Consider the following 27,344-nt stretch of genomic DNA (forward strand, 5'->3'; position numbering starts at 1 on the left):
GGGCTTGATGGTGCAAGGAGGAAACTCCTTCCTGTTTTTTCTGGGTCATCCAACTTGTTGGTTTCTGCCCCTTTGCAGTCTCTGTATCTATCCATCGATCCATTCTTCTGTCTCCCAGTCTAGGTGTTTTCCCTGCTCATCTTTCTGCCCTTGTCATGGAACTTACTATTGACGTGAATAAAGGCAAGCTAGAGGCTGTGCAGAAGAGTAAACTGGAAAAATGAAGAAGCAGGGGGGTGGGATGTGAAATACTGGTTAGTCCTGGGTATTGCGATGGGAAAAGGATGTGAATGGACTTGGAAGATAAAACGAGCATGGGAATTCAGGAAAAGATAACGCTAGGAAGGTGTCTGGCAACAATACAGGTTGGAAAGAATCCTATAGAAAGTTTCTTCTAAAATTAGCTACTTGGCCATCTCGAGGTCGCACTTGCAGATGGCAGAGTAAGGGTTCACGCTGTGATGGAGCGGTACTACTGCAGTTGAACTGATAGGAAGAAAGTATTTGGTTTAATACCCCATTTTTTACAGATTGCATCCATCTTTCACTTATTCTCTAGTGGAATACTAGCTGTACTCCTGGCTTCCTCTTCCCCGTAACGTGCATTCTGTATCTCAGACTCAGAACTTGCCCTTCATGTAATCCTAGTCTTGACCTCTTCCCAAAAACATTTCTTTTAGATACTGTGGCAATCAAATACAGCTTCCATAGTTTTGCCTTGTAGCCCACTGAGATCTAATCTGTATCACAAGTCTATTCCCTGTGTGGTATATTCAGATATGGGGTGTTCTGGATATACTAAAATAAAGCCCAAGGCACTGGGGCCCTGATATGCAATATACTCTGTGTGTCTCTGACACAGAGAAGTAAGTATAAGGAAAGAGCAGCTCTTTGTAGAAATGGTGCCAGACATTCTGCATTTTAATATAACTTAAACGGACATGATGATACTGCTGCATCTTTCATGTTTTTTTCTGCAGCTTTGAGATGCAGAAAACTGAAGTAGCTGCACTAGTTTCAACAGTTTCAAACCTACCCCCATAGAGATGAGAGAGTCTGTATGTTGTACTATTGAGATACGTAGTGGTTTTCAAATACCTTCTAACATGAAATAAAACTTGGGAAGCCAACAGTGTCTACTGCAGTTCTACAGTGTGGCCAGGCTTGTTTAAAGCAACCAAGTGGCTTTTACTGTGGTGCCAAAAGTAAGTTACAACCAAGTTCAATACTTGCAGGACTTTACTTTCCTGAAAGAAGTAACGTTGCTTGAAGGGGAATCCACAGACTGCAAAGCAATGGAAATATTTTTGAGGGCTGGAAGCCCATCTTAAGATATTTTAAGTCTTGAACATAGTCAACTGGTGGCAATATTTTAACAACAGCTGCTTCTTTCCATTAAGCAGGAAAAAGGAAAAAAATAAATTGAACTACATTATATACATACTTTTCCTGATGAGCATGATACAAATTCAAGTATAAGAACAGTCTCCATCAATTTGCCATAGTTCACGTTTGTTGCTTGGCAAGAAGTCAGAAAGCTGTTGTAGTAGTGGTCCTGAAATCAGAAAAAAAGAGGACTTTAATGGCTAAGCCTTGAACACTCAGCATACGCTTGCTAATTAGTGGCCTCATAAATAAGTTTGCAAATACATGTATGAGCAGAACATTAATTTATGCTGGTTAGCAGCTCACTGCATGAACCATGGAACTACCACAGACCAAAGCACTATTTGGCGTTAGCCGCACCTGACAGAGGTATTAGAGTCTGGCCAAAACCAAACACAACCTGCGGTATTAACTACCCTAATTTGGACAATTTTAGCTCTGATTTGAGAGACTATGAAATACGGTGAGTAGTAAGTACGGTATAAGGGTTTTTTGAAGCCTATCTTTAGTGAGATCAGTGCAAAAACTCCCTTCAGCGGACCTTGTGTGCACAACACGTCAAGGCAGGCCAGGGCTCCCGTCCCAGTCGTGAGGTGACACGTCGCTCCAGTGCAGTACTTGTGGGCTGTTGGTATCCTGTATCTCAGTCAGCCCGTGCCTCTTCTGTATTAAAATGTCTTCCTCAAATTTTACTACTTATTAAAATAAGGTTGTTTCACCCAATAAGTCAGGACTAGGCCAATACATTAATATATCTAAACAGAAACATTACAGCGTCGCTAATCTCAAGTCTTTTTCCGGTGTTGAGGGTGAATTACTGCCCACAAACGGTTCGTTACCTCCGCACCCAAGGCGGGAGAGAGGCGCGGTCGGGTCCCCACAGCAGCAGCGACCCCGGTTCGGCCGCCTTCGCCTGAGGGACCTTCCCCGCTCCCCCGCTCCTCCACTCGGGAACCGGCCCGGCCCCGCGCCGCCGCGGGGCTGGCGGGTGAGGGCCTGCCCTCCGCCTCCCGGCGAGGCGGCACCTGCCCGCGGCGGCAGGTGCGGAGCGCCCGGGGGCGGTCGCCGGCCCCGTCCCGCCCCTTCGCCGCTGTCCGCCTGCGCGGGCCCCGCCCCAGCGGCTGACGGACAGCCAGGCACACGGCCCTGCGCTCATGGCGGCGGCGGCGCTGCTGGCGGTGGCGGCGGCGGCGGGACGGGGCGGCGGGGTCCGGCGCTGAGCGCCCCGGGGCGGCGGGCGGGGACGGCCGGTGCAGGCGGCGGCGGGGCCGGGCGGCGCGCGGCGGAGCGGGGGTGAGCGGCGGGGCGGGCGGGGGGAGGGGGAGGAGCGCGCGGCCGCGGCGGCGGCTTTGTGTGCGGGGCGGGGGGAGGGGAGCGGCGCCGGCCGCGCACGTGGGCCCGACCGCGCGGGCACTGCCCCGCCCCCGGCGCCCCCGGGGTGTCCCGCCACCGGCACCGCCACCGGCACCGCCCGGGCCGGGCCCGGCCCTGCTCTGCCGCCGCGCGGCTCCCCGGAGCGCCGCGCCTGGCGCGGCCTCGGCTTTGCCTCACGCCTCCGGGTCCTGCCCCGCGGCGGCGGGAAGGCGGGGGGTGGCGGCGGCGGCGGCGGCGGCGGCCCGGCGGGGCGCGCTGGGGGCTGGGGCCGCCTTCCCGACTGGGCACGGACGGGCCGCGCTGCGCCCGGGGCCTCCCGCCTCAGAGGGGCCGCGCAGGCGGTGGGGACACGCTGCCCCGTCCCACGGGAAGGGTCCTGGTTCGTGTTAAACGGTTCTCGGAGGGGGAACGCCCGCGCCGGGCGCGGCGGTGTTATCCCGCAGCGGGGAAGCCCGGCAGCCCAGCAAGGGCGCGGGTTAGTGCTGAGGCACCTGTGCGCGCCCGGCTCTGCAGGCAAGGTCGCGGTGCCTCGGCGTCTCCCCGCGTGTTTGGGGTGCGGATCGTTGCAGCTCCCGGCTCGGCGATGCCGAGCGTTCCCCCTTCCGAGCGCGTGCCGCGCGCCAGAGGTGGTGGTGCCTGTGCTGAGGGAAACCCGGCCCTCCTGAAGTCACCCATCGGACCGCAGCTGGGTGTCCTCTCCGGTCCCAGCGCAGACCTCGCTGGCAGTGGGGCACGGGGGGCTCCTTGCTTCGGCGGGCAGCGGTTTGCCATTGCAGCACCGCTGCGGCTGTATGCACGTGGGCTGTGGTGAGCTTCAGAGATCAGGAGGCAGTTGAAGCTCCTGGACCGTGCAGAACAGGACCAGCTTTGAGCTTTGCAGCTGTGGGTTAATCTGTAGCAACTGGGAAAGGACGTGTCCCCGCTCTTTCGGGAGGTGCACCGCAGGCTTCCCCACGGTGAGAGGTTGAAGCCTGCCCAGAAGGTCGCTGTGGGTGACGTTAATGCTTTTATTTTTCCTCTCAGTGGAGTAGTGGAGAGAACATGTCTGGGATCAAGAGAGTGATCGCAGAGAAGGACCCTGACTATGAGGAGATCACCATTGCGCATCCCAACAAACGTCACAAAGCAGCCGAACAGTCAGGTAGGAGCTGTCTGAACTGAAGGGATCTCCTGGGTGGGATTAGAAATGCTGTGGATGTGCATGCTGTCTGCAGACAGGTTAGGAAAGGACTGGGGTAGGAGCTAAGGGGTCAAAGGACAGAAATTGAGTAAGGGAGCTAGTGTTACCTCTGTATAGCCAAATGAAGATGTGCTTGTCATACACGGAGCCATTTGTACCTGCTAGCTGAACCATAAGGCATGAGGATGCAGGCTTTGGTACGTGATAGCAGCGAGAGAATGAGCTCTCCAAGGCCCCAGCCATGTACTTTGGTTCCTGTTGCTTGCTGAAGTATTTGCCAGTGCATCTTCCCAGCAGTTACCCATGCTGAGATGTGCTCCAACCTGTGTATCTGTTTTGCAGTTGAAGTCTGCTTCCAGAAAGATTGGCAGTTTGTTTACATTCATTTTGGGGGATACAGGTCACAGTACAGCATGGGGGGGGGGCGATCCGTGACCCTGCAGTAAGGGTAAAAGAAATCCACGACCCTGCAGTAGGTAGACTGGCTCTCGGAAGATGACAAATGTTTGCAAGAGTAGGCAGATAAAGTGAAATGGAGCAGTGTAGAAGCAATAAGTTAGGAAGAAGGAAGGGTCTTTGAAAGATGCAAGGGAGGAGGAGGAGCAGCAGCTATCCAACTGAAGGAAAGGTGGATAAAGAAGTGTAGTGGAGAGAGTAGCTGGATGAGTAGGTTTGCATTTGGCACGCTCGGATATGCTTGCTTTGGGAACCAGCCTGTTGGCAGGGTGCCTGGGACAGGTTGCAGTCATCTCTGGGCAAATGAGAGTAGAGCTTCTTGCCCCTGGGACAGGGAGTAGGCTAGTGATTTTTGGCATAGCACAGCTAGTGAGGGGATTGTGATGGGAGGAGCTGACGAACAGGGAGGTGAGAAAACCGAAGCTGGCTGTGGGATCTGAAGAAGATCCAGGAACAGAGCAGGATGCCGGAGCTGCCAGTTGGAGAGGGACAGGTCATGGCTTTGTGGGTGATGTTTTGGAGGATGGCGTACAGCTGGACAAGTCTGAGGAGGCTGAACTCTGGGTTGAATGTGTTGCTGGGCAGGTCCTGTCTGCCAGGTTGGTTAGGGGCCCCAGTAGTGGAGCTGTGCTGGAGCTGGCCGTGGCAGAAGAGCCTCACCCCGCCCAGCTGCCTGCCCTGCCTGGCTGCCAGAAGTTGCCACCCTCTGTGGTAGAGTGTATTGGGGACTGCAGACGGGTTTTTAATCCGCTTCTGAAGCAACTTTTCAGAAGGTCTTAATAATTACCAGGCAAAGTCTCAGGGCCTTGGAAAACTGTCCTTGCCAAAGTGAACTTTCTGTTCAGGTGATGCCTCCAAATTGGCTTCTTTCTTCCTCTCATGGAAGATCTCCAACTTTCAATACAAGAATTCCTTAAGTATACAAATTTCACTAACATGATCTTAATTAGGGACTGTGGTTGACGCTAAGCTGGGCAAAATATGAAAATAAAGTGTTCTTAAAAGCCTCTGTAATATAACCACAAATCCTAAAGTGCTTTAATTGTCATAATGCTGGTGTTGCATGGCATCAGTCTTGGGCAGAGATGCAGTTGTCCCCGTCTGAACTGTACATCTCATACCTTAATCTGTTTAGGTTTATTTTAACTGTAGCCTTACATGTGAATTTCCTAGGCATGGTGTTCATGGCTGGAGGAAAATTATATCCTTCTGGTTTTTAAATTTGTATTACTCATACAGATTCAACCATAATTCTGTTTTAATGTAGGCTTGAACTGTTTCTGATCCTAGAATATATACATACGGGTATCTGGAAATAAAAAAAAATGTTTAGAATACCCCTGTTGCATGTAGAAGCATCAGTTGCCTTACTCCTGTTGTAGGTACCTGATCAGACAGCAAAATTATGTGTGCTACCTGGAACATACCAGCAAAGTGTTGACTTGCTTTTGATTTCTCTACTCTTTCTATTGGGATATTAGAAACCTCTTCAAACAGATATGTACCCTTTAGTAAAACAATTGCTTCCTCTGAAGCTCAAAACAAAGTCTTGGTGCTGTTGCCTCCTATTCCACGTAGAAAAAATGTGAGATTTTTACAGAGGAATCCAGGCTGTTTCTCTGATCTGCTTTGCAGTGGGGTCGCTGTACTTCTGACACAGGCTGGAGGACCTTTTCCAGGCTTTCTTCGGGAAGTACAATTCCTGCTTTTCCAAGTTCTTGCTTAGAACTTGATAAGAACAGATGTTGTTTGAACCCCCTTGATATAATGGAGGTGACTTAAAGGAAGGGCAATATTAAAGTCTACGGCAGGTGTAGAGCAAAAAGAATTGTTCTTCCTATGTTTATACATGTTCTAGAAAAACACAATAAGATGCCAGTTTAGTTCTTAGCCGCTAATTTGCTGTAAGGTATTTGCACAGTTTGAAATGCTAAACTACATGCTTTCCACTGAGGTCAATAAACTCCTGCTGAAAGGCTAAAATTTTTTGACTGCTGTGCTGGAAAAGGATTTTGTAAGAGGTGGACCAGCTTTCGATAATGTAGTTTCCTTTGTGGGTAATAAAAGGCTTGTAGGCACTCCAGAGCAGGCTGCACTTCATGCCAGTGCTGAACACATAAAGTATTAGTTTGCCTTAGTATTGCTGCATGATGTGGTGTAAATTTCCTGGATATGAATCGGGCCAAAGAGAGCAGAAAAATGTACGTAGTGTTCCAGCATACTCCTGCGCAATCGCAGTGGTAACTGCACTTGGCCCTAGCAAATTTGAGTTTTCCTTTTAATGTTTACAGCATTACTGAGACAGAAGTAAACAAACTGGTCCTGTTCTTCCCATCTTCTGTTATTTGTCATCTCAGACCTAAAAAGGAAAAAATAGCTCTCCACATAAGCCAGCTTTGCTTTTAAAGATACATGTGGTTTTTGTTAAGACAAATTACTTTCTTTTGCAGAAAAATGATCCTTCCCTTTTTTTGTGTGTGTGCTGAACTTATTATCCCTTCCCTTCTCACTCCATGATGATTTCTGATCTTTACGTTTTCAAATAGAGCCTCAAAAATAGAAATATAAGTACTTCCTTCTTCTTTATTTTCCATGTGTGGCCTTGTACAGCTCGAGATGTTGCTGTGCAGAAGATTGAGACAATTATAAAAGAACAGTTTGCTGTCGAAATGAAGAGTAAAGAACATGAAATTGAAGTTATAGATCAGGTATAAAGGTTTTGTTCTTAAAAATACATGAGATCCTGGTGTATCGGGGTTTGGGGGGATTGCTGCAGTGGTTATCTGTTACTATATGTTACCTCTTCTTTTCGTAGCGCCTGATTGAAGCAAGAAGGATGATGGATAAGCTGCGTGCCTGTATTGTGGCTAACTATTACGCATCTGCTGGTCTCCTTAAAGCTGGAGAGGTAAAAATTACTTTGGGAATAATAAGACTTTAGGCAAAGGAAGATGTGTAGTTCACTTGCTATTCAGCTGATGTTTGGTTTTGAGATGTGATTTTCTGAAATGGTGGAATACGAACTGTGAATGGAGTGGCAGTGGGAGAGGAGACCTGTGTGTCACCAGCTGGGCCTCACGTACTCTGCAAAGACGGGTCTTCAAGGAGCAGCTGAGAAGTCGTTCAGCAGCCCTTGGTTCTGGTTTCTGAAATACTCTGCTTTTTTTGCCTTTTTTTTTTCTTTCCATCAGTTCTTGCATGAGAGCACCTTGTTTCTCACACACTGCACAGTTTGTCCTTGCAAAGCCCTGAAAAGTGGGGAACATGTTTTCCCATTTCACAGGAGGAGAGCGGAAGCAGATGGGGTTTGGAACTTCTCAGGAAAAAAAAATAAAAATCAAGATTTCTTGAGGCTCGGGTAGTGCCATGAAACCATCCTCCCTTTACCCTGGCAGCCAGTCTGTTAATGGTTTGGTGAACAGACTGATGGCAGCAGTAAAACAGGAGGTAAATCAAGGAGATACCACAGAGAGATTAAAAATTCACAAGGAGATTAAAAAAAACCCAAACCCTATTAGTTAAACCCCAGTTCTGAGCACTCTGTCCTTAATGGGCTGGTAATCGCAGGGTGTTCATGACTCGTGCAGACTCCCGATTGACATGTAGTTCACTACTGATGTAGGTATGTAGTTACCATCTTTTCAATTCAGGGAGTTGATCTAATTTCCAGTTAAGATCTGAGCTGATTTTTGGAAGCTGTAGATGGGTGCTGCAAACCTGGGTTTTACTCTAGTCCCATGAGAATTTCTCTTCCAAGCAATGGCTCGCACTGCTACTCCTGGTTTTCCTGTTGTGATTTCCAGAAGACTTGGAGTCGGATAAAAACAAAGAAGTCCAGCTTGTTTTTCCCTCACTGACCTTGAGTTGAGCAATTGGAGTTGAAAAAGATTATGGTAGTATTGGGAGGCTTGGAGATCCCTTTGCCCTCCTTGATTTTTGTGTAGGTGGCTGAAGAATGTGAGCTAGGTTCTGATCTTTGAAAGTGCTTTTATCCAGTGTCATCAAGTGTCAGCAAGAGCTGTGCTGTCCCCTGTTCTTTACTTGTTCTGCCATGCAGGGTGTTTGTTTTTTCCTTGCTGATTTTCACACTTGCCAGAAATAACTTTTGTAATTGTTTTGAAGTATTCACAAAACTTACTGGTGCATCCTTGCTTTGTTTAGTTTTCCTGGAGTTTTTATGAGCTTATGGCTAATGTAGCTGTATCTTCGATTGCTTTTTAAATTTTTTCTAAAAGTCCTGATTTGTATGCAGGCTAAATCAGTTCTCTTTTTATTTTGAAATTGTTACTGGTTTCAGTTTTCTTTGTTGTCTGTTTTTAATGCGTGATTAATGTATGTTTGACTCAGCAGTGAATGATTGTCTTGTTTCTGCTTCTGGTAGAACTGGAGTCTTTGTAGTTTAATTCCGAACTTCTAGGAAGATGATTTGCAAATTCCTAACCTGTTCTCATAAGTATAAACAGTTCTTCAAGCCAGTGTTGCTGGGTTTTGAGGCCTATTATTCCATATGATTAGTTTCCCACAAATTAGTGGACAAGGTGTTGGTCATTTTACTTGACTAGAGGTAAAAAAAAAAAAGAGGTTCTTGTGGTGGTTTGGTTTGGGTTTTGGTTTTTTTTGGTCATGTTGTACATGCGTCCCCACCATTGGATATATGGATATAACTCTCTTAAGTAGGTAATTGAGAGTTGGTAATTGCTTCGTTCATGTACCTAATGGACAATTGGAAAGTAGGCTCTCAAATGAACCTTTAAAGTTCAAGGTGGGACAATGTTAACTCCACTCCTCCTACCACCTCTTGAGGGCAGTTCTGCTGCTCCATAGTGGTGCTGGTGTCTGTCCCCAAGCCACCCCCTCCATCATGTTGGCAGAATTTTGGATCAGGGAATTTACATGGATTAAAAATAACCCTGCAAAGGAAAAAAAAAAACCCAACCAAACAAAAACAACAAAAAACAAACAAAATCCCAAATCAGTTTCTTGATTTGTTTTTCTTTGTGACCGGCCCCTTCCCTGTAAATAATTGTGCCAGCCTGGCTGATCCAGGTAGTTCGGATAGGGAAGAAGAAAGCCTCTTTCAGCTGGTACTGCCTGCAAGAAAAGCTGTCAGCGCAACTCCAGTGTGAGTCTGTGGCTTCAGGAGCTGGAGTGGGCTTATCTGTCAGTGCTCTGCTGCTGGCAGAGGGGTGTTGCTGCTGACTTGATTCATCATCAAGCAAGGCGACAGGGAGGACTGGTGGCTGGGAGGAGAATTGGCCGAGGGACACTTGCTTTGAGTGATGGGTGTTTTCCTTGCTACTTCTGAGGTTAAAAGCAAACACAGGAGGAAAAAAAAAAAAAGGGCCTTTGTCACAATAATGAAAAAAACAAAAGAGATTTAAACATTCCCCCGCCCCATCCTCCCCCTTGCAGGTTTACGAGGGTCTAAGATTAGCTCTAAGATGTCCATTTTGAGGAAAGTTTGCAAGCATATCTAAGCACGTTATTCTTTATCTTCCGTTAAGCTTTGGGAGCAGACAGGGTGCTAATACATGTAGCTTGCCTCATAGGCATTGACAAGACTGCCAGTGAGTACCAAAACTAAACAGCCTGATGCATTTATATACTCTGCTTGCCTGCAAGAATCGGGCAGCTGTGGCCTTTCTGTGTATGGTAAAAGACCATAGGTGTCTGCACAGGAAGGGAAGACGTTATTTTCAAAGGGACGTTATAGGTATTTGAGTAGGCTGCAGTCCTCCTTTCCAAAACCAGGTGGGTTTCTGAGATCAAAAGGTCTAAAGGAGCAGATTCAATTTGGGGTGCTGTTTCTGTAGAACCGTTTTAAGCTTGTATCTTCTGCGGCATATGTTTTTCCTGCAGGGCCGCTGATTAAATATTTGCTCTTTCTTCATACATTGACTTTTTCTCTTGTGAAGCAGCTTCATTTTTATCTGTGCTGCAGGGAAATAGTGACCGGATCTGCCTGACCTCTTTGTTGCAGGGGACCAGGTCATGTGATGCGACAATTCTTAATCACCCTTCAATCAAGAAATTCTTGGAATCGCCCTCTAGATCGTCGTCTCCAGCTAACCAGGGCTCAGACACTCCATCTGCCAACCACTCTGAGAGTGACTCGCTCTCTCAGCACAATGACTTTCTCCTGGACAAAGACAATGGCAACTTGGACGCAGATGAGCGGCTGACAAACAGCCTGGACCAGAGACAGAGCAGAAATAGTGGCCGGGTAAAGTAAAACTCGAGTGGTGGTCAAGTTGTTGGAGGTGTGTGCTCTGTCTGGACTCGGTGCTGGCACCAGGAGCTCTTCATATTTTCACCCACCTTGCTGAAGATCTGTTTCGTACCCTCTCCAACTGCTTGCTCCCACTCTCTCAGTCTGGCTTTGCTGTAAGGCTAACTGAAGTGTATGTAACTTGGGTAACTCCTCTTAACTCGGTCTTGCCCAACAGAGAGGTCAGCCAGGCAGCGGTGATAGCGTTCGTGTTAGCACAGCTATCTGCTGCTGTCTCGGTTGGTAGCCTCTGGGGAAGGAGGTGTTTCACAGCTTGAGCAAAGGGTTTTGTTGTGCAGATGGAAGTCAGGTCAGGAAGGGTAGAGCCTGGAGAGAAGAGCAAGATGTGTCATTGCCAGCAGTGTTTTTAAGAAGTAATGCTACTGCCTGGCCCTGGGTGCCCATGGGGACCGCATTGCTTAGAGTGGTTGAACCACTGGAGTTTGGGGTTTGGCCTCCTCAGCAGCCTGTGGTGAAAACATAGTGACACCGGTGGATTAGCTCATCCTGGGAGCGTGAGCTGGTAGAGCCTGGGTGCATAGTTTGAGTTGTTTTTCTCTTGGTGGCGCTGCTTGCTGTTGTGCTAATATCACTGTTTGCTTAACTGAACCAAACTGACCCGGGTTAAAAACACCTTCTTTCATTGTTCCTCCATACGTTTTTCTGGGTTATTTTTGACCTGGATCCATTCCCTTTGTCTCGTCGTGGAGCTACAGAAATGCTTCACCTGTCAGCTGCAGTTAGCTCCAGCGGGCTGCAGGTGAAATGTGCCTTAGTAGGTGAGATGAAACTCTTCAGTTTCCTTTCAGTTCCTTTAAGCTGTCAGACCTGCCAGAGGTGTACAGCCTCTAACCCAAACCAAGGATGGGTATATCTCATTGCATATGACTGCATTCTGCAACTGAACAAGTTGCAGTAATACATGGTAGAAACAGCAGTGATTCTGCCTCTGTTGAGCAGCATGACACCCTTGATAACAGGGCTGCAGTTTGCTGAAATCCTGCCTAAGGTCCGTAGCAGAAGGCAGATATACAATATATAATGTGGACCCACCTATATCATAAACCACCAGACCAATATAACTTGTTTCTGCACTGGCGGCACTGGTGGAGCAGTTGTATTGCTTGGGTGTAGCATGTTGGTACATCTTCGACCAACGCAGCCCGTGGCCCAGAGGTGGCTGAGGGAGTGATGAGGAGCAGGAGCCATCCCAGCCTTCTGTGGCTCCTTGCCCTGGTCTGGGGCATCACTGACTTAACAGAGGAGGTGTAGCGGTTCCTAGGGAATCCACTGTTCCCCATGCTGACGCTCATCTGATGAGTGCTCCATGGATTATACTCCAGGAAGCTGCAGCACCAACTCTGTTGTTCACGAGAGGATGGCAGTCCCTTATTCTCTGGACAGCCACTTTATCCAACAGTTGTAGAAAAGCCTCTCCCGTGCAAATGACAGTGCAGCCTGCGTTGGCACTGTGGGCTGTCACGTCATTGTTTTACCAGGGAGTCTTGGCCACGGCTTAATAGCTGAGGTTGTGTTATAAGGTTGCTTAGGCTGGATTTTTTATGCCCAAGTATTGCAGTGGATTTGTAGGCTTATCTAGGTGTCAGTGACGTGGTATGGCAGACTGCTATCCCTGTTGAGTTGGAACTGAATTCTTGTCTCAAGCCCAGCCTTGATTCTTCACCATGAAGCAAATCTGGAGTCCCTCAAAGCAGCAGAGGCTGGGAATGAGAAAGACTTAGATTTTCAGAAGCCACTTGTGGGAGATTTAGCTTTGTTTCAGATTAGTGACCAACATGATGCCACTCTAGCAGTGCTTGATTTTTTTCAGATAGTGCAGTGGCAGTGCTTTTGAAACCCAAGCTGAAATCATGGCTCAGATCCATGGTATGTCACATAATGTACACTCAGTTAAGCCCTGCAGTGTACACTTGGCTAGATAGTATATCATTGTTGCATGCCTGAGTTGCTTAAACGTGCCTAGATAGCAATTTAAGTATCTTTAGGGATGATTCATTGTTGGTCTCTCATTTAACTATGCAGGTTTACTTTTTTTAACAACACCTTACTTTTCTAGCACCAAACAAAATGCTGTTTAAGAGGAATGTTTGGTTTTTTGTTTGCCTCTTTTTTTCTTCCCCTACCCTCAGGACAGTTCGGGTGTTTCAAGCTCTCAAAAACCAGGACAACGAAATGCCGGACTGTCAAATGATGAAACTTCACGGCTTTATGTGAAGAAAACGATTGTGGTTGGCAACGTCTCCAAGTTAGTATCCAGAGTCTGAGGGATGGTCCTTTATTTCAGGATTAAATGAACAGGAGGTTAAAATTAGGAGACAAATAGAATTGCTAGGCTGTCACAGTATGAGGTATTGCCCTTGAATAATCGCTGTACCCAAGGCTGCCCTCCTCGAGTATCTGCATGAGCTTTTCTGTGGGAGGAACCGATGTTTTAGTAGTTGTTTTATTTAGAGGAAGAGAGAGAGATGGAGGTTTTAAGATCTGTTTCTCTCAAGGGGAGTCTTTCAACCTTTTCCAACCAGTTAGAAATCCCAACTTTTTCCATGAAAATTTGGAAAAGCGTGTTGTCCTAATGGCTAATTCAGTGTGTCCATAGGGACAATGTGGTTTTTTTTAAACAACAAAAAAACCCCAAACCACCATAATGAGGAAAATTGTGAAAGTCCAGCATAGTTTGAAGAAATTCATTTGTACAGTTTTTGTTTATAATTTTTTTCCCAAAAACTTTTAGGACAGGTAAATATACATAACTTTTGAACTTTGAGGAAATTAGTGAAGAAAGGCATTCATTTTAGGAAACCTGGACAAGTCCAGGTTTTAACTCTCCATCCTCGCACTACTCAAGTCAGTCTTTTCCCCTTGCATAGAAAGTAGCAAACATTTGCTGATGAGACTTACAGTGTTAGAATTGCGTCTTGAAAGTCTACGTAAGCCTAGACCTGGAACCAAGTATTGACTATGAAGTTTCTTAAAAATTTATAAGAAGAATTGTTATTTTTTGTATTTATGGTAGCAGAGTTGCTGATGTTGTGTTCTGGTGCGGTTTTGCTTCCTGATATCTCAGAATAAGATGGGGAAAGGGATTTGACAGTGGTAGAACGTTAAAAGTCTTCCTAATTAAGAGCCAGATGTTTAAATGGACGAATTTCATATGGCAGTTGTGCACTAAAATAGAGCAAATGTGTTAGAAGCATAGAGTAGATTATGGGACTTGTATCTGTTTCTGGATGAACTGTCAGAGTAAGGAATAACGAGCAGAACTGTACAAGGGGCAAGGTTCACATAGGCATTTTACCATCCCCAATTTTTTTGCCTAATCTTTCCTGAAATACTTTTTGTGGTATTTATCTATTTGGGATTTTTATCTTATGTTTGTTTTTTAATTTCTTTGCCAGGTACATTCCTCCTGACAAGAGAGAAGAAAATGATCAGTCGACCCATAAATGGATGGTGTATGTCCGAGGCTCTCGGAGAGAACCCAGCATAAATCATTTTGTCAAGAAAGTTTGGTTCTTCCTCCATCCCAGTTACAAACCTAATGACCTGGTAGAAGTGAGGTAATACAGAATTATTCCAGTCACTATTCCAGTCTTTATACTTGCCAGGCTTACAGTGCCAAGTTTCTTAGAAAGTTAGCAACTTCTTGTCCTGGTTTAGTATTCCATGTCTGTCTTTAACCTCTGGCTTGGCTTGACTTACTCCAAAATAATAGCAAAAATAAATCAGGTTTTATGTAGCAAATGTGCCAAACAGGTTTTTTTTGGAATTTCCTACTGAGGAAAAGCATTCAGTTGTTGCATTTCATGTTATTCATGCGAGTTTGTGCATCTCCTGTATGTGTTACACTGTCTGCTGCTCAGGTTAGACTTGTATTGCTAGAAGAGGTGTTTTCTACCTCCAATCCATTCCAGTGTGGAAAAGAAAGAGGAGTCTCAGAAAGCTCTTTTAACGATAGTTTTAATGATACATGTGCATTTGGGCAAGGAATTGTATCCCTCTCCCAAATATTTCTCCACTGTAGTGAGATCAGTGGCGTTGGCTTCATGCTTCACGGAATTTCCCATCAGTGTAATGGTGGTGGTGCTACAGAAACAGGGCAGCTTCTCTGTCCTCTCCCAAACCTGTATTCAAAGCTGTGACCCTTATGAGATGAGCGGGCTCAGTTCTCTGTTGACTGCTGCAGGGAAATGCCCTGTCAATGTTTCATTCTTGCTCCTTTGGACAAGACAACAGGAGGATGTCTTCAAACTACTTTGTGTCTTCCCAAAGAAGTTATTCTCCACAGGACATTCAGCTGCCTCCTGGAGGAGGGTGGGGAGACTAGGTACAGGATGGCAACTTAATTCTGGCAAAATTAAACTACTGAAAGGCAACTCCAGAAAGACTTATCTGAGATAAGAAGTGTTGGTGTGGCTCAGTAATGTTTCTGAGAAGGCAACCCTGAGCAGGACGAAAGCAAACTCCTTTGTATTTCTTGTATAACATACTAAATTACGCTTGACTGCTGTCTTTTTGTGCCTTTCTCAGTTTCCAGTATCTGATGTCAGTGCTGTTTGTCTTCTGTTTTAATCCTGTCTGGTTAATTGATTTCTTGTCACACAGTCCCAGTCATTGTAGTGAGCATTAATGTTCTGGACTAAAAATAGCCTTTAAACCTCTTGCCTTTTGTTTCGTTGCAAAACTACATTTGGGATTTACAATAACAACAAGCAGAAATACAAACAAAGTAACAGTAAATGTTAGAGAGATATACGCCCTTCTTTTTCAGCTTGGAGAATGACAGTGGTTGAGTTAGCTTTTTCTTGTTGTCTGTGTGTTGTTCTCTTGGCATTACATGAAGCTTGTGCCTTCTTGCTACTAGATAGGGAATAGCAGAAAGTGATTGCAAAATGCTGCATTGAAAACTCACCTTGCAGCTGTGTCCTAGGAACTGACTTGGGGTTTTTTGAAACACGTATTTTTCATTTGGTATTACACAGCCTTTTTTTTTTTTTTGAAGACACTTGTTTCCCGTGTTGTCTCATCCAACAGTGTTTTGCCATTTTCTTCCCTGTCCCCTTGTGCAAAACAAAAGTATGTTTTCAGCTGTCCAAAGCCATAAAATTCTCATTTCTGTGATTGCATTCTCTCTGTGGTGAATAGCAGCCCTGAAGATCGCTTTAGTTGTCAGCTAGAAAAGCAGTCTTTGGCTTTCTGCAAAAGAGGTAGGTGAAAGCTATCCCACTTCTGCATCCAAAATGTGAATCACCGTTTGTTTCCAGAGAACCTCCGTTTCACCTGACCAGGAGAGGCTGGGGAGAGTTTCCTGTGAGAGTCCAGATACACTTCAAGGATAGCCAGAACAAGAGGATTGATATCATACACAATTTGAAGGTATTTGAACAAAATGTTTGAGAGGAAGGCAATTGAATGAGCTCTCCTGCATAATCTAGAAGAGGCTCTGCTTGTGTGTGTGCTTCTGCCTCTGTTGTGTGTATGTCCTGCTGGTTATTTGCACATGAATAGTTGAGCTGGAGAATCAAAAAAGATCCAGGAAAGCCTCTTACCTTGGCTATATTGGAGTTGATGTGGTAGCCAAGGAACCCAGCCTTGCAGAAGCTGGAACTGATTCTGCTCAGAGCAGCAAAGCATTTACCTGTTTTTTTCCCTACAGTTTGAGACTTTCATGGTGCTCTCACTGGCTTTAACTTGACAGGGTGCTGCAGGGCTATCTTTCTGTTGGTAAAGTGATTGCTATATCTGTTCTGTTCCTTCAGCGCTTGCACATATCAGCTAGAGATTCTCTCTCTTGTTAGAGCGGGCAGGGAGGGGCTGAGATTCCCCTTCTTCCTTTTGAAGAGAGACTTCTTTTTCAACTCATTCACCTGTCCTGCGACGCTCAATAGGTTTTATAGTATGCAGCAGTCCTGGAAAACAAGGCCATTGCTCTTGTTTTCCTTTTAATTAGTAGTTCCTAGCATTAGTGGAATTAAGTCCTGAGCTGGTTTAGTTTCCTGTTTCTTTGAGCAGCATAATTAGTTTTATTTAAACTCTGCCTGCATTAATGAATTTCATGCTAATGTAGAAACCTCATTGCAACCCCAAATATAGACAGTAGAGAAGGTTGGAAGTGTTCCCCTGGAACTTAGGGACATTTAATGCAGATGATGAGTAAAATGTATTTGGAGAGATATAACTTGGGGAGAAATCAGTAACAGTGTGATGGATGTTGTGCAGTGAAGGAAGCCCAGCCTACAGAAGAAAACTGAGCCAGTCCGTGGCACACAAGAATTCAAATGAGCAAATCTTTGCTCTTCACATACTGAGCCTGTGGCTGCTGTGAGGTGATACGAGTGAGCTGAGCCCTCCTCCATGGCTGTCAGCCTGTCTGCCCTGAGCTCCGGGGCACCACGAGCCTGTCAAACCCATCTTCTCTCTATAAGTGTCTTAATAGATGCCTCTGGGATTTTCTGCCTCTTTTTCAGCTGATACTCAGTGTGAACAGTTATTTAATCAAAAATTATGATGTAAACATAGCCTTCATGCTGGTCAGTTTAAATCTCTTTGAGTTTTTTCTCATTATTATTTCCTTATATTGACATCAGGAATAAAAAAGGACACTCCTCGAAGACTCCTCTTAGACTGAAATAATATTTCCCCAACAATCTCATTTCCTTCAGCTTTTTTGCTCCTTTCTTCTTTAGTGTGGGCTTTGGGTCGTGGTTGGTGCTTTTGCAGAAGAGAGGGTACTTAACAGAGCACACAGATTTCTGACCCTGTGGTCTCAAAAAATTGGATGTGCTGCTGCTCAACTTACATAGTTTCAACTCCTTTCAAACAAATTGTATTGTAAATTCTAGCTAATACATTGCTTTGCCCTGCTTAATATAAATATATTGTATTGTTTTACCCAGTTGGACAGGACCTACACAGGCCTGCAGACACTCGGCGCAGAAACGGTGAGTCAACAGGTCATGGGATGGATGTTGTACTTTGATTCCCTTAAGGATGCTTAAAAAGAAAAAGATACATGGGACTAAGCACAGCGTCAGACCCATTTGATTTCACAATTTCTGGAATGTAGATTTTGCTCTCTTGTTAAATGAAATGATTATGACACCTTGTCACTATTCATGACAACAGTCATTTTTCCCCCTTTCTAATTCAGGGGAGACTGTTTCCAGCTCTTCTTTTGTGAAGAACTTAACTTGTACTACAGTTTTAATTTTTATTTCTTTGTGGAGCTTCTAGTACCAGATATCTTGATTTGCATTCTGATGTGCTGCAGATCTCATACATAAAGAATTTAAGTTGAAGGGATCACCCAACTATCCTGCTGAAATTTTGCAGTGTATTATGTACTTCTAAGTTTCTGCATCTGTCAAGATTCAGTATCTTCATGGAAAATGAACTCTTAAAATAAAATAAATTAATTAATTAACTCTTAGTTTGCTATATCCCTAAAGTTTTTTTATTATTATTTTTCCCTTGTACTGTAATGAATGGAAATTTTTGTGGTGAAATTGCATTACTTCAGCTTTTCAGTCTGTGGAGAAAACATTAATGTGAGATGTCTGCTGTGATTACAGAACACATTTGAAGAGTAGATAACGTGGTGTGTTTCTCAAAGCCTTATCAAGTAAGGCAGAAAAGGCAAGCTGCAGTTTTGTGCCTGTCCCTACGGGGATATGCAGTCCTTTCCTTAGTGGGATGCTTGGAGCTGGGCTCTGTGTTCCTTCAGCGTTCACTATTGAGATTTACCCACAGACTGAGATGTGCTATTTTACCATGGGGGTTAAATGTTGCAAGATTTTTGTCTTAGCTCAGGTGCTGATGGACCTCTGGGAAGTGTCCCTGAAATGAATGGAAATGTTATGCAGAGGTGGGGGGAGGAGAGGGAGAGGTTTCTAGACACTAAAATAAAAAGAAAAGGCATAGTTGTTCTCACTTTTTATATCTTTACCTAGCTACCAAATATTAATGTCATCCTTTCTTCTATTTCTGGAAGGTAGTGGATGTGGAGCTACATAGGCATTCCCTTGGCGAAGAGTATCTCTTCTCCCAGTCTTCAGAGTCTGACCTTTCTGACATTCCTACATCTTTACCACTGCCATTGAGTATCCCAGCACCAGTCAAAGCTTCGTCGCCAATTAAACAGTTGCGGGACTCCAGCCCAGATGCTTCTGTGGACAAAGGTAAAGTGAATGGGTGTTGGTGAAATTCGAGTTCTTCAAACTTCAGCTCTTCTGGATGCCTCCTCTTAATTGCTCTTGTGCCTTAAAGGTTGCCAGTACTACCTGCTTCTTGCTCACCTCAGATGATCATTTCCTCAATGTACTCTGAAATGTAATTCAGAAATTGTTATGGTTTATTTGTTTTTTGTGTTTGGTTTTTTGTGGGTTTTTTTGTTTTTTAATCTGGAGTTTGTTGAGCAGGCTCTGTTTTGCTAAATGTAGTGAATATGGAGCTTTATGCAGCAGATGCAGTTGGGAAAAAGGTTGTTGAATAGCACTTGTAGTTTTGTTCTTGGCAGGCTGTTTTCAGAGGGTTTTTTAGGTTTCTGAATGTTTTGGGAACTGTGTACATATTTTAGGAATTGGTCTGGTGGTGTGTTCAGTTATATACGTTGGTGCCTAACATGAGATGACTGTGGGGGAACAAAAATGACTACATAACTGTGGTGTTGAAAATAGAGTGTGAAAAAAACGTGGTGTATGTCTGAGGGATGGCATCTGTGCACGTCATGGTCTCATTTTCACCTTCCCCTGTAAGATCAGGAAATGCAGTGCCCATTGCACTGGGGCGGCAGCTGATGCCTTAGGATCATTTGAATTGCCTGAAACAAGCTAGTGCTGGCCCCTTGGGCACACTGTTAGATTTTTAGTTTGCGTGAAGTAGGAAAACTGTGCCTCTGTTAGCATTTAGCTTTATTTTCTGAAATATATGGTGTCAAGGCTTACATGACAGACTTTCGTTAACTGGGCTGAGAAACAAGGGTGTCTTTTATGGTTTGCACATTTTAGTGTGAGACACTTGCTGGAAACAGCAACTTTATATTTCAAAATATGGTCGCATGCAACATGGTCTGATGCCTTTCTTGATTTATCCTGGCACTGCTGTGTTCAAGGAATGGCTTTAAGCTGGTGTCTTGCATGGTGTGCTTTCTGGTGGGTGCTGTGATACCACTGGCAGTGTTCTAGCTCAGCGAGAAGAATGTCCACTGTTTAAATGCGGTGTTTTCTTGTGGCCAAAAAAGGAGAAATGCAACCAAATTTTAAATGGACAGGCTTTTTATTCAAACAGGAAGATATACAGCACCTTTAGGTGAGCAGTGCTACAGCCAACAGGAAGGAAGTAAACCTGCCTCTTTCTTACACTGACAGCCAGTGGCTTCTCTTGTCAGCTACAGGTTAATTGATCCTTCTACATCAGATAAGGTGGATTCCTTAACCCAGGTCAAAAGGCAGTAGGTGGTCTCCTTGTGCATTTACTCCAAAAAATGCACCATGAGGTTCTCTGCGAAGGAGATCCAGCCTTAGTCCTGTGGAGCCCTAACCGAGGACACTTGAAACTACCAGCAGCTTTTGGTCAATGGAAGGGTCATTCCAAGAAAATGTGTAAGAAGTGGCTGATCACCTGCCACAGCTGAACAGGCTGTGCCCAGTAGCATTTTATTCTTCTGTTCAGAGACAAATCCAACAGGCTTGCACAGGAGGAACCCCCTACCCTACTTTCTGCCCGTTCAGCGCTGCCCACCAGTTGCTTTTCCTTCCTTCCTTCGAGAGCGTGTTTGTTGTGCCTGAGTTTTGATTGTGTAGAGAAGCACAGTAAGGAATTAGATGTCTCAGCCTAAGAACTATTTCTCTTCTTTTCCCTGTTTTAATCAGGATTCCCTGGGAATGCTGAAACCGAAAGACATGCCACGTTTTATTCCCTGCCATCTTCGATAGAACGGACTCCCACCAAGTTAGCCACACAGAAAGTTGCCTTTGGCTCTCATGGAAATTCAGCCTTTCAACCCATTGCAGCTAGCTGTAAAATAGTGCCTCAAGGTCAGAGTCCAAGCCCTGCAGAGTCACCAGGAAAATCCTTCCAGCCTATCACCATGAGTTGCAAGATTGTATCAGGTGAATGTTAGTTTACTTATCCAACTGCTTCACCCTCAAAAACAAGAGAGTGAACCAGTTGGACTTGTTTTGTGTCCTTCCCCTGATTTCCTGCCAATCTTTCAACATCGGACAGTAGGAAACTCTAGAATAAGGAGCTAAACGCACTTCTTAATGTTCAAAAAAAAAAATACAAGCATGAAATGCTTCACATCAAATCAAAAGCAGGATGAGAGCTGTTCTCTCCCTGTTCTTAAATGCTTTTAAGTATGAAAAAGATAGTCTTTAACTGGACTGCTACCCACAGAAAGGCCCAGGCAAGGACAGATCTTCCATGTGGGGTATTCATATGTGGGAAGAAGCCATTCTTCTCCCTCCTGCTTTCAGACAACTGGGATGGATTAAGAAGAAAATTTTTTTCTGATTATTGGGCAAATAGTTAGGTTCAACCTTGTAGACTCAAATGGCCCTTCTGGTACTTGCGATATCTCCTCAGATGGAACAGCTCTGGTCTTCCTCTTCCAAAAGTCCACCCTCTGTTGGATTAAATTGTCAGCTGACTGCAGTGAGCAATGTGATACTCTTTTGATAGCTTCTGAACCAAACATGGTCAAGGTGCTGTTTACTCATTTCACTTAGAGTCCCTTCCCTGCCTGGGCATGATGCCATCCACTGGATGATGTTTTACATCAGAAAGTTTTAATGTGCAGCTCACCATGTCACATGTTGTGAGGCTGAAAGGTGACCTGTTAAATCCCTTCATTTTCTGGTGTTCAGGGTAGAGAGGATGAAGCACCAGCTATCAGTATGTGTGATTTCTGATGATCTGCTCCCAGATAATTTTCCTCAAGTGTGTCTGGTTTGTTGGGGTTTTTTATGAAATTTCAATATTGTTCCTTGACGTCTTAAAACTGTACTCAGGCTGATTTACATTTGAACCTTTGCCAAGTGCTTTCTTCTTTCTTAATAAGCTCTTCTCTTGATCTTCTTTTCCCAAGGCTTCCCAGAAAGCAAGAATTACAGGGGCCATCCTGTCTTTCTTAAAATCCTTGGACTATTCTCTGTTGATCTTTGCTATTTAAATGTTTCCCTGCTAAATATTTTTCCAAGGTTCTGCTGTCGTCTGAGAAGTGTCACCCCTTTCAGATTTCAAAAGCAGTTTATAAGATATGGGGATTTTATTTGATCAGCATTTATGTTCCATTTTAATTGTCAGTCACTGCCAAGAAAGCAGATTAACAGGCAGTTGAAGCTTAGTGTGCTTGCTGCCGTCTCTTTTCTCTGATCACTTCCTTGCCTGTCCTTTTCTCTGCATTTCTTGTTTACCCCCTCATGCAGCTTTTTTCTTCTCTAGTTTTTCTCTCTCCTGGTCCTTTTACCCAGAAGTTGCACATTTTACAGTTTGCTTTCAAGGGCTTCTGCTGTAGTGAGAGCAGTGAAGAGACCAGAGCGTCCGTGCCTGTCTGATGGCTGCTGTATCACACAGCCTTTTTACATGAACTGCTTGGTTCCTGGCTCTGAATGCCTGTACTGTGGGCTCCTTAAGGGAAAGAGAGCGCCTATCAGCTGTCTTTCTTCATCTCCTTGGGTGGGCTGGTCTTGGCAGTGAGAATGATTTAGGTAGCGTCCCTCAGGATTCAGGGATGGACCAGGTGGCTTCTCAAGGTCCCTTTGAACCTTGCTTGTCCTGATAGGCAGAGAATATCCGGGCTAGGTATAAGCCATAGTGCTTTACATGCCTTTTCCTTTCCTTCTGTCTCCTCTTTCCTTCTCCAAGTGCTGTGATCTCACTCAGGCTGGGAAATGCATCCTCAAAAAATGTTCCTTCTCTAAGCCATTTTAAAAAGTACTACTATTGCTGTATTTTTATGTTCTTACAACATTTACAAGATAGAAGCATTGGACTTTTTTTCTTAAGGTTCTCCAATATCGACCCCTAGTCCATCTCCGCTACCTCGTACCCCAACCTCCACTCCGGTGCACATGAAGCAAGGCTCTGCTAGTTCAGTCATTAATAATCCGTATATTATTGTGGACAAGCCTGGACAGATGGTTGGAGCAGCAGCCACAAGCACAGGTGTGTAGTGTGATCACAGAAGGCAGTGGCTTAGTCTTACCCATTCAAGTTTATTCTCCCTTTAAAATGATAGTATAATAACAGTATTTCAGTTTGCAAAGATGGAAAAGTACTCGGCAAAGAAAGAGGGTGGTATTGTTGGTTTGCACAACTGGCCTGTGTAACATGGTTAAGGCTATCTCAGACTTTAACATAACTTCCTTTAGGAAGCAGCACATAGTGTAAGGCCAGATTGAATTCACAGATACCTCTTCAAAGAGAACCTGTTCTTTGCAGGCAAAAAGGGAAGGGGAGAAAGTAATGTAGACTGTGGTGCACAGAGATATAGACAGAAACAGTGCACAGGTGGGTGGGTGAGAACTGTATCGCGGATGTGGGCAAAAAGCATGGAGAGCTTGCAGTGACTTGCAGATCAGTCTTAGGTCCCAGTGTATGGTGCTCTAGATGTGTTGAAATGTGTAGACCCAGGTTACCAGGAGAACAGCCATGCTGGTTTTTGTTAGTGCTCTCAACTTCTACCTGGTCCAATTCCAGCCGGTTTGGATTCCTCTAACTGGATTCCCTCGGTGCTTCAGTGGTGACATAAGCCTGGGGTCAGGGGGGAGGACTGAACTGCAGGAGATGGGTGATGGGCATGGGAGTCAACTGGTAACCTCTGTGTCAGGGCTGGAGGAAAGGTCACTCAAAAGTCATTTATTTGTTGTGATTTGTGGCCAAGAACTGCTGTCTGTTTAAAAACACACTTGTTTGTGTATGTGTGTGCTTGCCAGCATCTCAGAAGGATGCTCAGAGCCGTGTGGTGAAGTGCAGCATCCATGTGACACAAACTATTTGCTGGGCGTGGTTGGAAAGTGCAAAAGTTCTTCTCTTAATAACGGTTCCTCCTTTTATCTGAGGGAACACAGCTGTCATGTTCATTTTACCTTCATCACAGAGAGAATTGGTAGGGGGAGCATAGTCATAGCTGAATTTTTTAAAGTATGTTTTGGGGCTTTCTTTTTAACTGAAGCTGTTCACCAATAGGGTTTTTTTGTGGTTGGTTGGTTGGGGGGTTTCTGCCTTTTTTTCTTTTCTGTTTCTTCTTTACCTCCTGACTGACTGTCTACTCTGCATATGTGGTTTATCATGGTTTGGGTAACTTTTGTGTTCTCCTAGTAGAGATTTGTACATGTTGGATAGGATCTGTAGATGCACCAGATGGTTTGAACGTACAAGTCTTAACGCCATTAAAGGTGCAGTTTCCCACCACGTGAGTGTGATGTAAGTACAGACTGGCCTGGAAGAAACTGCCTGCTGCCTCTCCCTCCCCTGCACTCCTCTGCTTCTCCCGTATCCTGCACAAGTCAGATCAGATCAGTGGCAGAGCAGAAAATTAATACCCTCCTCTCCCCAAACTGAGCTTTGTTGTCAGATAGCCTCATCACCAGACCCTGTATAAGGGAGCAAGAGAGAATGTGGAACTGGCTTTTTGGCGGCAGCAGCCAGGCTGGACTGAGCGTAATGTGATACTACAGACAAAGTCACTGGGACGTTTTTGATAAGGCTGCAGATCATGTTTAAAAAGAGGGGTGAGATCTTTATGCTCTGTGAAAGCCAGCCTTCCCAAACTCCATTATTTCGAGAAATAGCTGCTCATTTACTTTTGAAGTTAAGTGCAGATTGTAGTACAACATTATGAGAGACTTACTGTGTTTTCATGTGTGTAATCCATGGCTTTGGCATCTCTTGAACAAACAAAACTAAGAAACCAACCCAACAGCAGTAACAAAACTGCTGCTGAGCAACAAAGTGTTGTGTACACACTCTGATAATGCAGGGTAAGTTTACCACTGAACCCCAATCCATCTCAGGGGATCAGGAGAGTGCTGTGGCACATGTATCCATATGTTAATTTTGCCAGAGCAGTCTTCCGCAGACAGAGGACCCTATGTTTTCATTCCTTATTTCTGTTTCTTCCTTTACCCTACTCACTCTGTGCCTTCCTCTTGTTACTCCTCTCTTTGTCTCCCTCCTTTTCTGGCCTTCCTTTTCCTTCCCACTCCAGCCTCCTCCAAGCCTTCCCTGTGCCAGGGTCTGAGGCTAGTGTAGGTTCAGAGGGCTTCTGGGCAGTGGAGGACGTTACATCTGCAGCAGCAAGTTCTGACTGGCAGCTCATTTACTGTCCTAATTTCACATATTCGCCCCTGTACCTTGTATCCTCAGCCACCCAGGAAGGTGCCTGACCATTTGCTTGCAGCAAACGGAGCTCTGGGTGGAGAGTACCTTCTCTGGGGTGTGGATTCTGCAGGTGGAAATTCAGTAGTGGATCTGGTTTGTGCCCATGCCAGCTGCCACTGACATACCTCATGGAGAATACAGAGTCGAAATGAAATGTCATGTTTCTTGTTAGAAGAGGTTTCATGTGTTCAGTGGCACTGCTCCCCAGCCCTCACCCGACATCTGCTTTATTTCCCGATGCGCAGGGAGCCCAACCAGCAAACTGACCAGTGTTTGTCAGGCCTCTCATGGAACTGGATCTCCTGTGTCAAAGACCCATGGGAGCAGTTTTGTCACCTCAGCTGTCAAGGTAATGTTCTCATTAGGTGCGTACTTTCAATTTAAAATCCAGCTTCCTAGTAAATAGGGCTTTTTAGTACTATAAATTCTGCATTTTGGGCAAGTTCTTTTGGTTGTCATTTCATATGAAGGTTTACTGTGTCTAACAGATGGAGACATATGAGAACATGGTGGTTATACAAGATGATAGTGTCGTGTCGTGCAGCTCTAATTAGATTTGCCTACACCTCTGTTAAAGGCACTGCTCTTTTGCTTTTCTGCAAGGAAATCCATGGAGGGCATAGCTCTCAAAATGTCTTATCTTTCAAAAAAGCTCTTCTGTAGCTGACTTTGATCTTCTTCACTTTGTTAGTGACAGTATGTGATTAAACCAGAGGTGCCTACCTCAAAACCTTCACTCTGTTCGTTATTTTTGTACAGCAGCTGCTCCTAGCAGCCTGAAAATAGCTCATTTAGTGGTCTTACAACTGCCTGCATTTAGAAGAATCTTTGTGTAAACAGTGGAGTAACCAAATGTGTAAACAAACACTGATAAATAGGGTTCATGCTTCTGATCTGCAAAGCCCAAAAGGTATGGAGCTGAACTGTCTCACATAAAATCTCTCCCACATCTTGTGCTAGGACAGATATTTCTGGCAGGGAAGTGGCATCAGTGAAGCTCTTTCTGAAAGCAGCTGGTGGGTGTGCTGCTGAAAGCAGGAGCATTTCCCTGTCTCCAAGTCACAAGAATATTAATACAGGATATGGTGGGGGGGAAGGCTTGCCAGTCAGCCTGCAGAGAGCAAATCACGTTACATGTGGAACTGAAATGCTTCCTATGTTTGTTAGGGAAAAAGTGTTGAAGATTGCTGTCTGAAGCAATTAGTTTGGAGTAGCATTTTAAGTGTCAGGTGTGCAGCTAGATATTCTGCTTTTAAGAGCCTGTGTGCTCAGATGGATTTCACTTAACTATGTTGAAAACCATTCATTCGTCTTTATTTTTCACTGATTTGGGACAGTTCTTTCTGAAAGGTTTTCAGTTGGTCAAAGTAGGCGCATGTCATTAGTAACAGTTGAATTCTGTATTTCCAGGGCAAAGTTAAAAACTGAAGATATTTTTTTTTATCTATAGAGAGATATATATATAAAAATCATAGCTCTGTAAACAGAAATGTATTTTGATTTATGTCTTCTGGTTGGTGGATAAGCTGTGATTTTATGGTTTCTTTAAAGAGGAGGAGGCGTCTGATAGTTCAGTGTGATGTTACAGATTGTGCTTAACTTACCACTTTTCATCTCTTCACTATGTGCTAGTTTTCTCTGTATTTTTTTTTTAATGACTTAAGGCTGTGTTTCTTCAGCCACTTTAAAATGACCAATATGCAGGCTGCTGTTGAGAGGACTGGTTGTGCCTCTGTAGCCTTGTCTTCACACCTCCCCGTTTGCTACCAGTTGTGCAGCAATGTGGTGAACCAGAGCAGACAACCAGTCTGGTTGAAAAGTAATCTGTTTTCAGCCATTATGTGTCAGTACAAGGAAGATGGCAGGAGTATTAGGTTAGAGTCTGAGGGCTTGCTTTCTGGTCGTGATCCAACCCAAGGATGGAGCAAGTGATTGTTAAACTATGGCTTTGGAGTTCACATTGATTGTAAAAGAGTACGGTTATTTTACTTAAACAAAACAGAACCGTAACAAACTTCCTCAAATGCATTTGACTTCTCTACCAGCCTCGGATCCAGAAATGCCAGGTGCATGATTTTGCAGGTGTGGAAATGGTTTTTTTTACTCCATTTAGTTGTGTAGCCTCACTGTTTCTGCCAAATGGTGAGTTCTGCCTGGAAAGACTTGTGCCATCATATCTTTCTAGTTAAAGGAGGACAAAAGTTCATCTGAGAGAATTTTGCTTGCAGACTTAAATTGAACATTTTTTTCCTCTCCGTAACTTGTTTCTTCTTAGATTGT

At 44.8% G+C, this 27,344-nt stretch overlaps 1 protein-coding gene across 6 annotated transcripts in view; it reads left to right on the plus strand.

The window, feature by feature from the left end:
- The first annotated feature begins 2,667 nt into the window (after positions 1 to 2,667).
- The window catches only part of YEATS2 (YEATS domain containing 2), a 51,808-nt gene continuing 27,131 nt past the window's right edge, over positions 2,668 to 27,344 (plus strand). For 4 of the 6 annotated variants that reach the window (XM_050902099.1, XM_050902101.1, XM_050902102.1 and 1 more), the window contains exons 1-13: positions 2,668 to 2,679; positions 3,784 to 3,901; positions 7,007 to 7,104; positions 7,212 to 7,304; positions 10,377 to 10,619; positions 12,815 to 12,930; positions 14,081 to 14,242; positions 15,947 to 16,058; positions 17,579 to 17,623; positions 18,673 to 18,859; positions 20,552 to 20,791; positions 22,689 to 22,847; positions 25,310 to 25,413. In XM_050902099.1, the coding sequence (XP_050758056.1) occupies positions 3,802 to 3,901; positions 7,007 to 7,104; positions 7,212 to 7,304; positions 10,377 to 10,619; positions 12,815 to 12,930; positions 14,081 to 14,242; positions 15,947 to 16,058; positions 17,579 to 17,623; positions 18,673 to 18,859; positions 20,552 to 20,791; positions 22,689 to 22,847; positions 25,310 to 25,413 (1,659 nt within the window). In that variant the 5' untranslated portion in view covers positions 2,668 to 2,679; positions 3,784 to 3,801. The remainder of the gene's footprint in view (positions 2,680 to 3,783; positions 3,902 to 7,006; positions 7,105 to 7,211; positions 7,305 to 10,376; positions 10,620 to 12,814; positions 12,931 to 14,080; positions 14,243 to 15,946; positions 16,059 to 17,578; positions 17,624 to 18,672; positions 18,860 to 20,551; positions 20,792 to 22,688; positions 22,848 to 25,309; positions 25,414 to 27,344) is intronic. The other 2 variants (XM_050902103.1, XM_050902104.1) reach the window with 2 other exon arrangements.

Source organism: Gymnogyps californianus, chromosome 10 (genome assembly GCF_018139145.2).
Source record: "Gymnogyps californianus isolate 813 chromosome 10, ASM1813914v2, whole genome shotgun sequence".
In the NCBI taxonomy this organism is placed as follows: domain Eukaryota; kingdom Metazoa; phylum Chordata; class Aves; order Accipitriformes; family Cathartidae; genus Gymnogyps; species Gymnogyps californianus.